This window comes from Penaeus chinensis, unplaced genomic scaffold (genome assembly GCF_019202785.1).
Source record: "Penaeus chinensis breed Huanghai No. 1 unplaced genomic scaffold, ASM1920278v2 CTG_7009, whole genome shotgun sequence".
Classification (NCBI taxonomy): Eukaryota; Metazoa; Arthropoda; class Malacostraca; order Decapoda; family Penaeidae; genus Penaeus; species Penaeus chinensis.
In genome coordinates this window covers 1-12,500 of record NW_025918547.1, presented here as the reverse complement: position 1 = coordinate 12,500, position 12,500 = coordinate 1, and the positions used below count along the sequence as shown (strand labels likewise).

Sequence of the window (12,500 nt, the reverse complement as noted above, 5' to 3'; positions counted from 1 at the left end):
AGAGAAAAAGAGAAGAAGAAAGAGAAGAGAGGGAGAATGAGAGAAGAAAATGGAGAAGAGGGAGAAAGAGAGAAAAAAAAACAGTTTTAGGTTTAAGAAGGAAACGAGGAAGAAAAGAGAAAAGAAGGAGGAGAGAGGAAGAATGAGAGAAGAAGAAGAAGAGGAGAAAGGAGAGAAAAAAAATCAGGTAATTGGCATGAATTTGAGATTTAAGGAAATGGAGAAGAGGAAGAAAGAGAGAAGAAGAAGGAGAAGAGGAAGAAAAGAGAGAGAAAAGTCAGATTTAGGAAGAAGGAAAAGAGGAAGAAAGAGAGAAGAAGGAGAAGGAAAGAGAAAAAGAAGAAGAAGAAAAAGAAGAAGAAAAGAGGAGAAGAAGAAGAAGAAGAAGAAGGAGAAGAAGAAAAGAGAAGAAGAAGAAGAGTAAGAAAGAAAGAAGAAGAAAAGAGAAGAAGAAAAAGAGAGAAGAAGAAGAAGAATAAAAAGAAGAAGAAAAGAAAAGAGGAAGAAAAGAGAAGAAGAAGAAGAAGAAGAAGAAGAGGGAGACGAAGAGGAAGAAGAAGAAAAGAGAAGAAGGAGAAGGAAAGAAAAGAAAAAGTAGAAAAGAGAAGAAGAAGAAGAAGAAGAAGAAAAGAGAAGAAGAAGAAGAGTAAGAAAGAAAGAAGAAGAAGAAGAAGAAGAAAAGAGAAGAAGAAGAAGAGGAAAAAAGAGAAGAAACAAATAAAGACACAGATAGATATGGATAGATATATCAAAGATTTCCTAGCAATCCGGGATAGATATATATATATATATATATATATATATATATATATATAGATAGATAGATATATAGATATATATAGATATATATATCAATATATATAGACATATATAGATATATATAGATATATATGGATATATATAGATATATATAGATATATATCTATATATGGATATATATAGATATATATAGATATATATAAATGTATATTTCCCCCCCTTAAAAAAAAAAAAAAAAACCCACAAATAAAAAACAAATATTACAGATCCCCCCCCCACCTTCAAGAAAAAAAAAAAAAAAAAAAAAAAAAAAAAAAATTCGCCTCCCCCTTACCTGGCAATCCTGGTTCGCCCTTTGACCCCGGTCGTCCGAGGTCACCGCGTCGACCTGTGTCTCCGCTTCTTCCGTCCTCTCCCAATTCCCCTTTCGTGCCCGGGAGGCCCTGGGGGTATGGGGGGGGGGAGAGGAGAAGATGTGTGTATAGTTACAATATATATATATACTAACTATATATATACTAACAATATATATATATATATATTAAAATATGTATATATATACTAACAATATTTAAATGTATATATATATACTAACAATATTTAAATGTATATATATATATATACTAACAATATATATATATATATTAAAATATATATATATATATATATATATATTAAAAAATATATATATATATATTAAAATAAAAAACTATATATATACTTATAATATGTGTATATATATGTATATATATATACTAACAATATATATATATACACATATATACTAAATATATATATATACACATATATACTAAATATATATATATACTAACAATATATATACTGACAATATAGATATATATATACTGACAATATATATATATATATATATACTGACAATATATATATATATACTGACAATATATATATATATGTGAATATATATTTATCTATCAATCAATATATCTAAATATATATACATATATAAACACACACACACACACACATATATATATATACATATACATATATACATATATACATACATATACAAACATATATAAGTAAATATATATATATATATATATATATATATATATATGAATCTGTATATATCCAAATATGCATAAAAATATACATAAACATATATATTGTATCATACACAATATATTTCAAAATAGTTCTTCAAATACATATATCGATAAATTGTCAAAAAAATCTCATACAGCTGAAAATATTTTATAATGTAATAAATTAAGTTATAATTAGATTTTAAAGTTATATATGAATTAAATATATAGAAAGAACTATTTAATAAATGCGATATATCATTAAATAAATCTGATAATAAAATAATAATTTATCATGAAATTACATAATTTGGATAACATGTAATTAGATATATAATTAAAAATATTATAAAAAAAGACTATATATGTATAGATACGTATATATATACATATATATTTCAGAAGTTCAAAAAAAACTAAAAAATCTGGAAATAAGCTTATTATTATTATTATTATTTTTATTATTATAATTTTCGTTTTTTTTTTTAATTTATTTTTTCTTTTTATTATTATTATTATTATTATTATTATTCTATGTTTCCTTCTTTGTCCTTTTTCTCTCTCTCTTTTGTTTTATCTTTTGTTTTCTCACAATCTCTTTTCTTCTCTTTCTCTATCTCTTCTTCTTCTTCTCTATCTTCCTCTCTCTCTCTCTTTTTCTTTCTCTCTCTCTTTCTTTCTCTTTCTCTCTCACTTTCTTTCTTTCTCTCTCTCTCTCTCCCTCTCTACTTTTCTCTCTCTCTCTCTCTCTCTCTCTTTCTTTTTCTTTCTCTTTAAAAATCCTCAAAAATTCTTAAAAACCTGGATAAAATTCCCTAAAAATCCTTAAAAAAGCCTTAAAAATCAGGATTTGTTTTTAAAAACCTTAAAACTGCTTAAAATTTCCCTTAAAAAGCAGGAAATGTTCCCTAAAAAACTTAAAAACTTCTTAAAAAACTCACGTCTAATCCGGGCTCTCCGTTGAAGTAACTCTCTCTCTCTCTCTCTCTCTGTCTCTCTCTCTATCTATCTCTCTCTTTCTCTCTCTCTCTCTAACTTTCTCTCTTTTTCTTTCTCTTAAAAACTCCTTAAATATCTTTAAAAATCCTTAAAAACTCCTTAAAAATCTTTAAACATCCTTTAAAAATCCCTAGACATCTTTAAAAATTCCTTAATTATCCAAAAAAATCCTTAGATGGCTTTAAAATCTCCTTAAATATACTTAAAAACCTTCAAAACCCCCCAAAAATATTTAAAAATCCTTAAAAATTCCTAAAGCATCTTTAAAAAGCCTTAAAAACTCACGTCCAGCCCGGGTTCTCCATTGTAGCCCGGTTCGCCCTTCCTGCCGACGCGCCCCATGTCGCCAGGGCTGCCCGGATAGCCCTTGAGGCCATTGCGACCCCTGTTCCCCTATCCCTGGGGGCCCGTCGGGTCCCTGGCGCCCGTCGGGACCTCGGGGCCCCTCGATGCCGTCCAAGCCTGGGGGTCCGGGGGGTCCTGTGTGTGTGATGGGGGGAGGGGGGGAGGGGAGGGAGAGAGAGGGTTAGTTTAAAAGGAAATGAAAATCATAAAATTATTTTACTTTATTTAATTTCTAACTTACTTCCTAACTTATTAAATACTTAATTATCTCAGTTACTTTCTCACAATAACTAAAAAAATAAAAAAAAAATAAAAATAAAAATAAAAAATAAAAAATAAAAAATCCAGTTAGTTTAGAGGAAATTAAAATTATAAAATCATTTCACTTTATTTAATTTCTAACTCATTAAATTCTTCATTAATTCAGTCACTTTCTTACAATAACTAAAACAAAAGAAAAAAAAAAAAAAAAAAAAAAAAAAAAAAAAAAAAAATCCACGATCGGAAACGAGTTGGCAATTCTCTTAAGCCCCGCCCACTTCCTAGCTAATTAAACGCTTAATTAACGAATTATATATCTCACTCACTTCCTAATTAATTAAATTCTTAATGAACTAATTACATATCTCAGCCACTTCCTCAAGAACTTAAACCAAAAAAAAAAAAAAAGAGAAAAAAAATCCTAAAACAGAAATATAAAACATTAAAAAAAATCCACAATCAGAAACGAATTGGCAACTCGTCCCCTACTAAGCCCCGCCCCCTCGCCCCCAACCCGCCCCCCGAAGCTATATAAGGAAGGAAGCTCCTCCCTCTCGTCCCCCCTAAGCCCCGCCCCCTCACCCCCTAAGCCCCGCCCCCTCGCCCCCCGAAGCTATATAAGGAAGGAAGCCTTTGCCTCTCATCCCCCTAAGCCCCGCCCCCTAGGCCCCCCTAGGCCCCGCCCCCTCGGCCCCCGAAGCTATATAAGGAAGGAAGCTCCTCCCTCTCGTCCTATTAAGCCCCGCCCCCTCGCCCCCCGAAGCTATAAAAGGAAGGAAGCTCCTCCCTCTCGTCCCCCCTAAGCCCCGCCCCCTCACCCCCTAAGCCCCGCCCCCTCGCCCCCCGAAGCTATATAAGGAAGGAAGCCTTTGCCTCTCATCCCCCTAAGCCCCGCCCCCTAGGCCCCCCTAGGCCCCGCCCCCTCGGCCCCCGAAGCTATATAAGGAAGGAAGCTCCTCCCTCTCGTCCTATTAAGCCCCGCCCCCTCGCCCCCCGAAGCTATAAAAGGAAGGAAGCTCCTCCCTCTCGTGCTATTAAGCCCTCCCCAAGCCCGCCCCCCGAAGCTATATAAGCAAGGGAGCTTCTCCCTCTCGTCCCCCCAAGCCCCGCCCCCTCACCCCCTAAGCCCCGCCCCTCACCCCCTAAGCCCCGCCCCTCACCCCCTAAGCCCCGCCCCATCGCCCTCCGAAGCTATATAAGGAAGGAAGCTTCTCCCTCTTATCCCCCTAAGCCCCGCCCCCTCACCCCTAAGCCCCGCCCCCTCACCTGGCTCTCCCTGATCGCCCTTGACCAGTAGCGTGTACTTGACCCCGCCCCCTAAGGAAGCTCCTCCCTCTCGTCCCCCCTAAGCCCCGCCCCTCACCCACCAAGCCCCGCCCCCTCACCCTCTAAACCCCGCCCCCCTCACCCCACTAAACCCCGCCCCCTCACCCCTAAACCCCGCCCCCTCACCCTAAACCCCGCCCTCTCACTCACCAATCCCCGCCCCCTCACCCTCTAAACCCCTCCCCCTCGCCCCCGAAGCCCCGCCCCCTCACCCTAAGCCCCGCCCCCTCACCTGGCTCTCCCTGATCGCCCTTGACCAGAAGCGTGTACTTGACCCCGCCCACGCCGATGATCTGCCCGGGCTCCCCCATGAGGCCCGGGGCGCCGCGGTCTCCGGTGGCGCCTCTGGAAGGGAAGGGAAGGGAAACAGTGATAAAGATGGGGAAGAGGGGGAATGGGGGATAAAGATGGGGAGGAGGGAAACAGTGATAAAGATGGGGAAGAGGGGAAAATGGTGATAAAGATGGGGAGGAAGGGAAAATGGTGATAAAGATGGGGAAGAGGGAAAATGGTGATAAAGATGGGGAGGAAGGGAAAATGGTGATAAAGATGGGGAAGAGGGAAAATGGTGATAAAGATGGGAAGGAGGGGGAATGGGTGATAAAGATGGGGAAGAAGGGAAAATGGGTGATAAAGATGGGGAAGAGGGGGAATGGGGGATAAAGATGGGGAGGAGGAGGAATGGGGGATAAAGATGGGGAGGAGGGGAATGGGGGATAAAGATGGGGAGGAGGGGGAATGGGGGATGAAGATGGGGAGGAGGGGAAAGGGGTGATAAAGATGGGGAGGAGGGGGAATGGGTGATAAAGATGGGGAAGAGGGGAATGGGGGATAAAGATGGGGAGGAGGGGAATGGGGGATAAAGATGGGGAGGAGGGGGAATGGGTGATGAAGATGGGGAGGAGGGGAATGGGGGATGAAGATGGGGAGGAGGGGGAATGGGGGATGAAGATGGGGAGGAGGGGGAATGGGTGATAAAGATGGGGAAGAGGGGAATGGGGGATAAAGATGGGGAGGAGGGGAATGGGGGATAAAGATGGGGAGGAGGGGGAATGGGTGATAAAGATGGGGAAGGGGGGAAGGGGGGATAAAGATGGGGAATGGAGGAAGGGGTGATAAAGATGGGGAAGAGGGGAAGGGGGGATAAAGATGGGGAGGAGGGGAATGGGGGATAAAGATGGGGAGGAGGGGGAATGGGTGATAAAGATGGGGAAGAGGGGAATGGGGGATAAAGATGGGGAGGAGGGGGAATGGGGGATAAAGATGGGGAGGAGGGGGAATGGGGGATAAAGATGGGGAGGAGGGGAATGGGGGATAAAGATGGGGAGGAGGGGAATGGGGGATAAAGATGGGGAGGAGGGGGAATGGGTGATAAAGATGGGGAAGAGGGGAATGGGGGATAAAGATGGGGAGGAGGGGGAATGGGGGATAAAGATGGGGAGGAGGGGGAATGGGGGATAAAGATGGGGAGGAGGGGGAATGGGGGATGAAGATGGGGAGGAGGGGGAATGGGGGATGAAGATGGGGAGGAAGGGAAACAGACGATAATGGGTGATGAAGATGGGGAGGAGGAGGAATGGGTGATAATAAGGGATGAAGATGGGGAGGAGAAATGGGGAGGAAGGGGAATGGGGGATAATAGGTGATAAAGATGGGAATAGGTGATGAAGATGGGGAAAATGAAGGAGGAGGGATAATGGGTGATAAAGATGAGGAGGGGAAACAGACGATAAAAGGTGATAAAGATGGGGAGGAGGGGGAATTGGTGATAAAGATAGGATGAGGGGAAACAGATGATAATAGGTGATAATGGGGGATAAAGATGGGGAGGAGGGGAATAGGCGATAACAGGTGATAAAGATGGGGTGAGGGGAAACAGGTGATAAAGATGGGGAAATAAGCGATAACAGGTGATAAAGATGGAGTTAACAAAGGATGGCGGAAAGAAAACAAAATAATGATGGAGATGAAGGGAAATAGGTGATAAAGACGGAAATTAACTCAATACTTAAATAACTAATTAAATATCTCACTCACTTCCTAACTAATTAAGCACTCAAATTAATCAATTAAATACTTAACTAATTAATTAACTCACTCTCTAATTACACATCCAAATTAACTAATTAAATAACTCACTTCCTAAGTAATTAACTCACTTCCTACTTGGTTAATCATCCAATTAACTAAATAATTAACTCACTTCCTACCTAATTAATTATCCAATTAACCCCTTCATTAACTCACCCACTCCCTAATTAACTCACTAATTAACCCCTTCATTAACTCACTTCCTAATCAAATACTCAGTTAACTAATTAAAGACCTCACTTCCCAATTAATTAACTCACTCACTTCCTAATTAAACACCCAATTAACCAATTAATTAACTCACCCACTTCCCTAATTAACTCACTAATTACCCCCTTCATGAACTCACTTCCTAACTAATTAACTCACTAATTAACCCATTCCTTAACTCACTTCCTAACTAATTAACCCATTCCTTAACTCACTTCCTAACTAATTAACTCACTAATTAACCCCCTTCCTTAACTCACTTCCTAATCAAATACTCAAATTAACTACTTACTTACCTCATTAAATACTTAATTAACTCATTAAACACTTAATTAACTCACTAATTACCCTATTTTATTAACTCACTTCCATCCGTTGTCTCCGGGAATGGGGACGCCCTTGGGGGGGCTGAAGCCGTGGCGTCCGGGCAGCCCGTCGAGGCCCGTCAGGCCCTCTTCGCCTTGGTTGCCCTGGGGAGAGAGAGGGGAGAAGGTAAGGAGAGAGGGAGAGGAAGGGGTGGGTAAGGGGGGGGGATGGGGTGTTATGGGGTGGGGGGAGGGGTGGGGAGAGGTGGGAGGGAGTGGGAGGGATGGGGAGGGGGTGGGAGAGGGGGTGGGTGGGGTATGGGGTTGGGAGGGGAGGGGGGGAGAGGGGGGTGGGAAGGGGGGTGGGGAGAGGGGTGAGGGGGTGGGTGGGGATGGGGAGGGGGATGGGGTGGGAGGGATGGGAGAGGGGGTGGGAGATGGGGGGTGAGGGTGGGTAGGTAGGGAGGAGGTAAGGGTTGGGTGGGGGGAGGTGGGTGGGGATGGGAGAGGGGGGGGAGTGGGAAAGAGGGGGGTGGGGTGGGTGGGTTGGGGAAAGGGAAAGGGGGGGAGAGTAGGGGAGGTGGGGAGAGGGTTGGAGAAGGGAGAGGTGGGTAGGAGAGGGGGAGGAGGGGAGAGGTGGGGTGGGGTAGGGGGTATGGAGGGGGGGGTGGGATAGAGGGAGGTGGGGGAGAATGGGAGAAAGAGACAAAGAGAGAGAAAGAGAGAGAGAGAGAGAGAGAGGAAGTTTTCGATTAATTTTTCATATCTTTGTTTTTCTTTTTTTTTATAGCTGTTTTTTTTTTCTTTGTTAAAAACGATTTTTTTTTTATATATGCAGATATTTTGGATTTTTTTTTTCATAGATAGAAATGAATGATTTTTTTTTTTTATTGAACATTTTTGATTCATAGAAACTCAAAACTAAGCATTTAAAAATAGTAATAGTACTGTGACCTTACATGACCTCTTCTGACCTCATATTACCTCCGTATGACCCTACAGAACCCCATACGATTTCAATATGACCTCATTTCACCCCGTTTGACTCTTTCATGACCTGACCTTGAGCCCTTTGACCTAACTCGACACGTAGATAATTCCCTTTGACATCTTAAAGCTTCGCCTGACCACCGTATGACCTGGCTTCAATTTCCCATGACCCTATATTACTCGACATGACCTTACATGACCCCAAATCACTCCCTCTGGTTCGACTTGACCCCACATGTGGCATCACGTGACCTCGTCTGACCCATTATTGCCCCTGCTAAACCCCCTGTGACCTGATACGACCTCTAAGCATCCCCTGTGACCTGACACGTCCCCTTATCGTCCTTTGTGACCTGACACGACCCCTTATCGTCCCCTGTGACCTTCAACCTTCACCATCGATCCCCAAATGAACTGAACCTCCACTATCGACCCCTTATCATCCCAAATGACCTGACCCTCAACCTCCCTCATGACCTCACCTTCGACCCCCATTTGACCTTCCACCCCAACCATCGACCCCACCAAATGACCTGACCTTCAACTCCACCTTCGACCCCACATGACATGACCTCACATGACCTCACCTTCGACCCCTATTTGACCCTCAACCATCAACCCCCATTTGACCTTCCACCCCCACCTTCGACTCCTATTTGACCTCACCTTCGACCCCTGTGACCTGACCTTACCATCGACTCCACATGACCTCGCTCTTCGACCCCACACATGACCTCACCTTGGACCCCTATTAGACCTGACCTTCGACTTGACTTCACCTTGGACCCCTATTTGACCTGACCTTCGACCTGACCTCACCTTCGCCCCCGCCCTGCCGTCGAGCCCCGGCCGTCCGTCGAATCCGGGTTCGCCCTTTGGTCCGTAGAGACCCGGGAGACCTGGCTGACCGTCGTCGCCAACTCTGCCCTTGACGAAGGGGCCCGGCAGGAGGTCACCTTCCTCGCCCTTCCAGCCCTGGGCGCCTGAGAGACCTGGGGGATAGATAGATCGATAGATAGATCGATAGATAGATCGATAGATAGATCGATAGATAGATCGATAGATAGATCGATAGATAGATCGATAGATAGATTGAGGGATTGGTAGGATTTTTTCTCTCAAAAAAAAAGAGAAAAATAATTTCTTCCATAAAATTAACAAAAAAAAAAAAAATCTTTAAAATTCTTGGGCGCCGGAGAGACCTGGGTGATAGATAGATCGATAGATAGAGAGAGGGATTGGTAGATAGGATTTTTTTCTCTCAAAAAAAAGAAAAAGAAAAAAAAAACTCTCTAATTCTTTTTGAAAATCGCCCGGAGAGACCTGGGTGATAGATAGATCGATAGATAGATAGAGGGATTGGTAGGATTTTTTCTCTCAAACAAAGAAAAAAAAAAGAGAGAAAAAATGTAATTCTTTTTGAAAATCTTAAAAGGAAGACCTGGGGGATAGATAGATCGATCGATAGATAGAGGGATTGGTAGATAGTATTTTTTTCCTTAAAAAAAAAAAAGATTTAAAAATTCTTGGGCGCCGGAGAAACCTGGGGGATAGATTGATAAATCGATAAATAGATTGGTAGGATTTCTTTCTCTCAAAAAAAGAGAAACAAAAAATGTAATTATTTTTGAAAATCTTTTAAAATATATTAAAACGAAGACCTGGTAGATAGATAGATCGATAGATAGAGGGATTGGTAGAGAGAGTGAGAGAAAAAGGAAAACAATTGAATTATTTTTGAAAATCTTTTAAAAAATCTAAAAAAAAAGGAAAAAAAAAATTGTGCGCTGGAGAGACCTGGTAGATAGATCGATAGATATTAGAGGGATTTGTAGATAGGATTTTTTTTCTTTCAAAAAAAGAAAAAGAAGAAAAAAATATCATTATTTTTATTTAATTTATTCCAGAAAAATAAAAGAAAAAGAAAAGTCATTATTATCATTAAAATATTTTTGTTTCCATTATTCTAGAAAAAAACCCCACACACTTACCATACGATCTTCAAAAAAACTTTTTAAATTCCAGAAAAAAAAGAATTATCATCCAAAAAAAAATCTTACTATTAAAAGATAAAAAAAAAAAAAAAAAAATCTTATCAATCTCATTTTTTTTTATTCCAGAAAAAAAACTTATTATCATTATTATTATAAAAATAAATAAATTAATACCACTTCCTTACTATACGATCTTCAATTTTTTTTTTTTTTTTTAATTCAGGGAGAAGAACCTTTTTATTATTTTCATTATTATTTTTTTTTCTTTATTCCAGAAAAAAACTCATCATTACTAACAGAAAAACATTTTTTTGTATTATTTATTCTTATAATTTTCAGAATATATATATTTGCGGAATATATATATATATATATTTTATTATTATTCTTTCGATCTTCATAAAACTCCTAAATTTCTGGTTTTTAATTCCAGAAAAACAAAAAATAATAAAAAAAAAACTATTTTTACATTTTTTTTCTTTAATTTCAAAAATTTTGTTCCAGAAATGAATACGATCCAGGCACGCCGTTGATACCACGGATACCACGATACCCCGATTATTATCATTAATATTATTATTTTTGTTATTATTATTATTATTATTATCGTTATTATTCTTATTATTCTTTCTTTCTTCCTTCTTCTCTTTATTCCAGAAAAAAAAAAATACCAGACGGTCTTCATAAAACTTAAAAAAAAAAAAATGTATTCTTATTATCATTCTATCATTCTATTATTATTATTATCATTATCATTATTTTTCTTCTTCTTCTTATTCTTATTATTCTTTTTTTCTTTCTTCTTCTCCTTATTCCAGAAATTAATACCACTTCCTTACCATACGATCTTCAAAAAACTTAATATTTTTAAAAATAATATTTTTTTGTTTAATATTTAATATTTTTTTTTTGTTACCTTAATATTTTTTTGTTTAATTCCAGATAAAAAAAATATATATTATTATTATTTTTCTTCTTCTTTTTAATATTATTATTAAAAGAAAAAATAAATTATCAATCATTTTTTTTTTATTCCATAAAAAAAATTATAATAATTATTCTTATAAAAATAAATAAATGAATACCACTTCTTTACCATAAGATCTTTAAAAAACTTTTTTAAATTCCAGAAAAAAAATTGAATTATTGAAAGATAAAAAATGTAAATAAAAAAACCTTATTATTATTATAAAAATAAATAAATAATAATATTAATACCACACACTTACCATACGATCTTAAAAAAAAATTGTTTTTTTAATTCCAGGTAAAAAAAAACATTATTATTATTATTATTACTATTATTATTATTATTATTATTATTATTATTATTATATATATTTAATTATTCCTGGAAAAAAACACACTTACCATACAATTTTTTTTTTTTTAATTCCAGAAAAATAAAGATAAAAAAAAAAAAAAACCTTAATATTATTAATACTATTATTTTTGGTTCCAGAAAAAAAAAAAAACAAAAAAAAAAATGAATACCAGGCCCTTACCATACGATCCAGGCACGCCGTTGATACCACGGATACCAGGCAGCCCGACGCTCCCAGGGGCGCCCTTGGGACCCCGGGGACCTGGCAAGCCCACCAGCCCAGGGATCCCTGGCCGTCCCTGGCGCCCGAAGTCTCCCTCGTCGCCTGACTCGCAGGGGGCGCCTGAAGGGGGGGGGGGGGAGGAGGAGAAAGAGTTAATAACAGATAAATGAGAATAATGGTAATAATGATGATAATGATGATGATAATGATGATAATAATGGTAATAATGATGATAATGATGATGATAATGATGGTAATAATGATGATAATGATGATGATAATGATGGTAATAATGATGATAATGATAATGATAATAATGATGATAATGATGATGATAATGATGGTAATAATGATGATAATGATGATGATAATGATGATGATAATGATGATAATGATAATAATGTTAATGGTAATAATGATGATAATGATGATGATAATGATAATAATGATGATAATAATGGTAATAATGATGATAATGATGAGTTCGTCGCCTGAAGGGGGGGGGAGAAAGAATGAGTAATAGGTATAAGTGAGAATAAATGGCAATAATGATGATAATGATGATGATAATGATGATAATGATGATGATGATGAGAGTTCGTT

The 12,500-nt window shown here is 38.5% G+C and overlaps 1 protein-coding gene across 1 annotated transcript in view; it reads right to left on the bottom strand.

Annotated features, from left to right (window-relative positions):
- Positions 1 to 12,023, bottom strand: part of LOC125024851 (collagen alpha-4(IV) chain-like) — a gene marked incomplete at both ends in the record, with an annotated part of 32,409 nt that extends 20,386 nt beyond the window's left edge. Inside the window, 7 exon segments of the mRNA XM_047612625.1 lie at positions 1,094 to 1,202; positions 3,114 to 3,222; positions 3,224 to 3,308; positions 4,993 to 5,105; positions 7,428 to 7,531; positions 9,176 to 9,348; positions 11,856 to 12,023. Of these exon segments, the coding sequence (XP_047468581.1) occupies positions 1,094 to 1,202; positions 3,114 to 3,222; positions 3,224 to 3,308; positions 4,993 to 5,105; positions 7,428 to 7,531; positions 9,176 to 9,348; positions 11,856 to 12,023 (861 nt within the window).
- Positions 12,024 to 12,500: the final 477 nt, after the last annotated feature.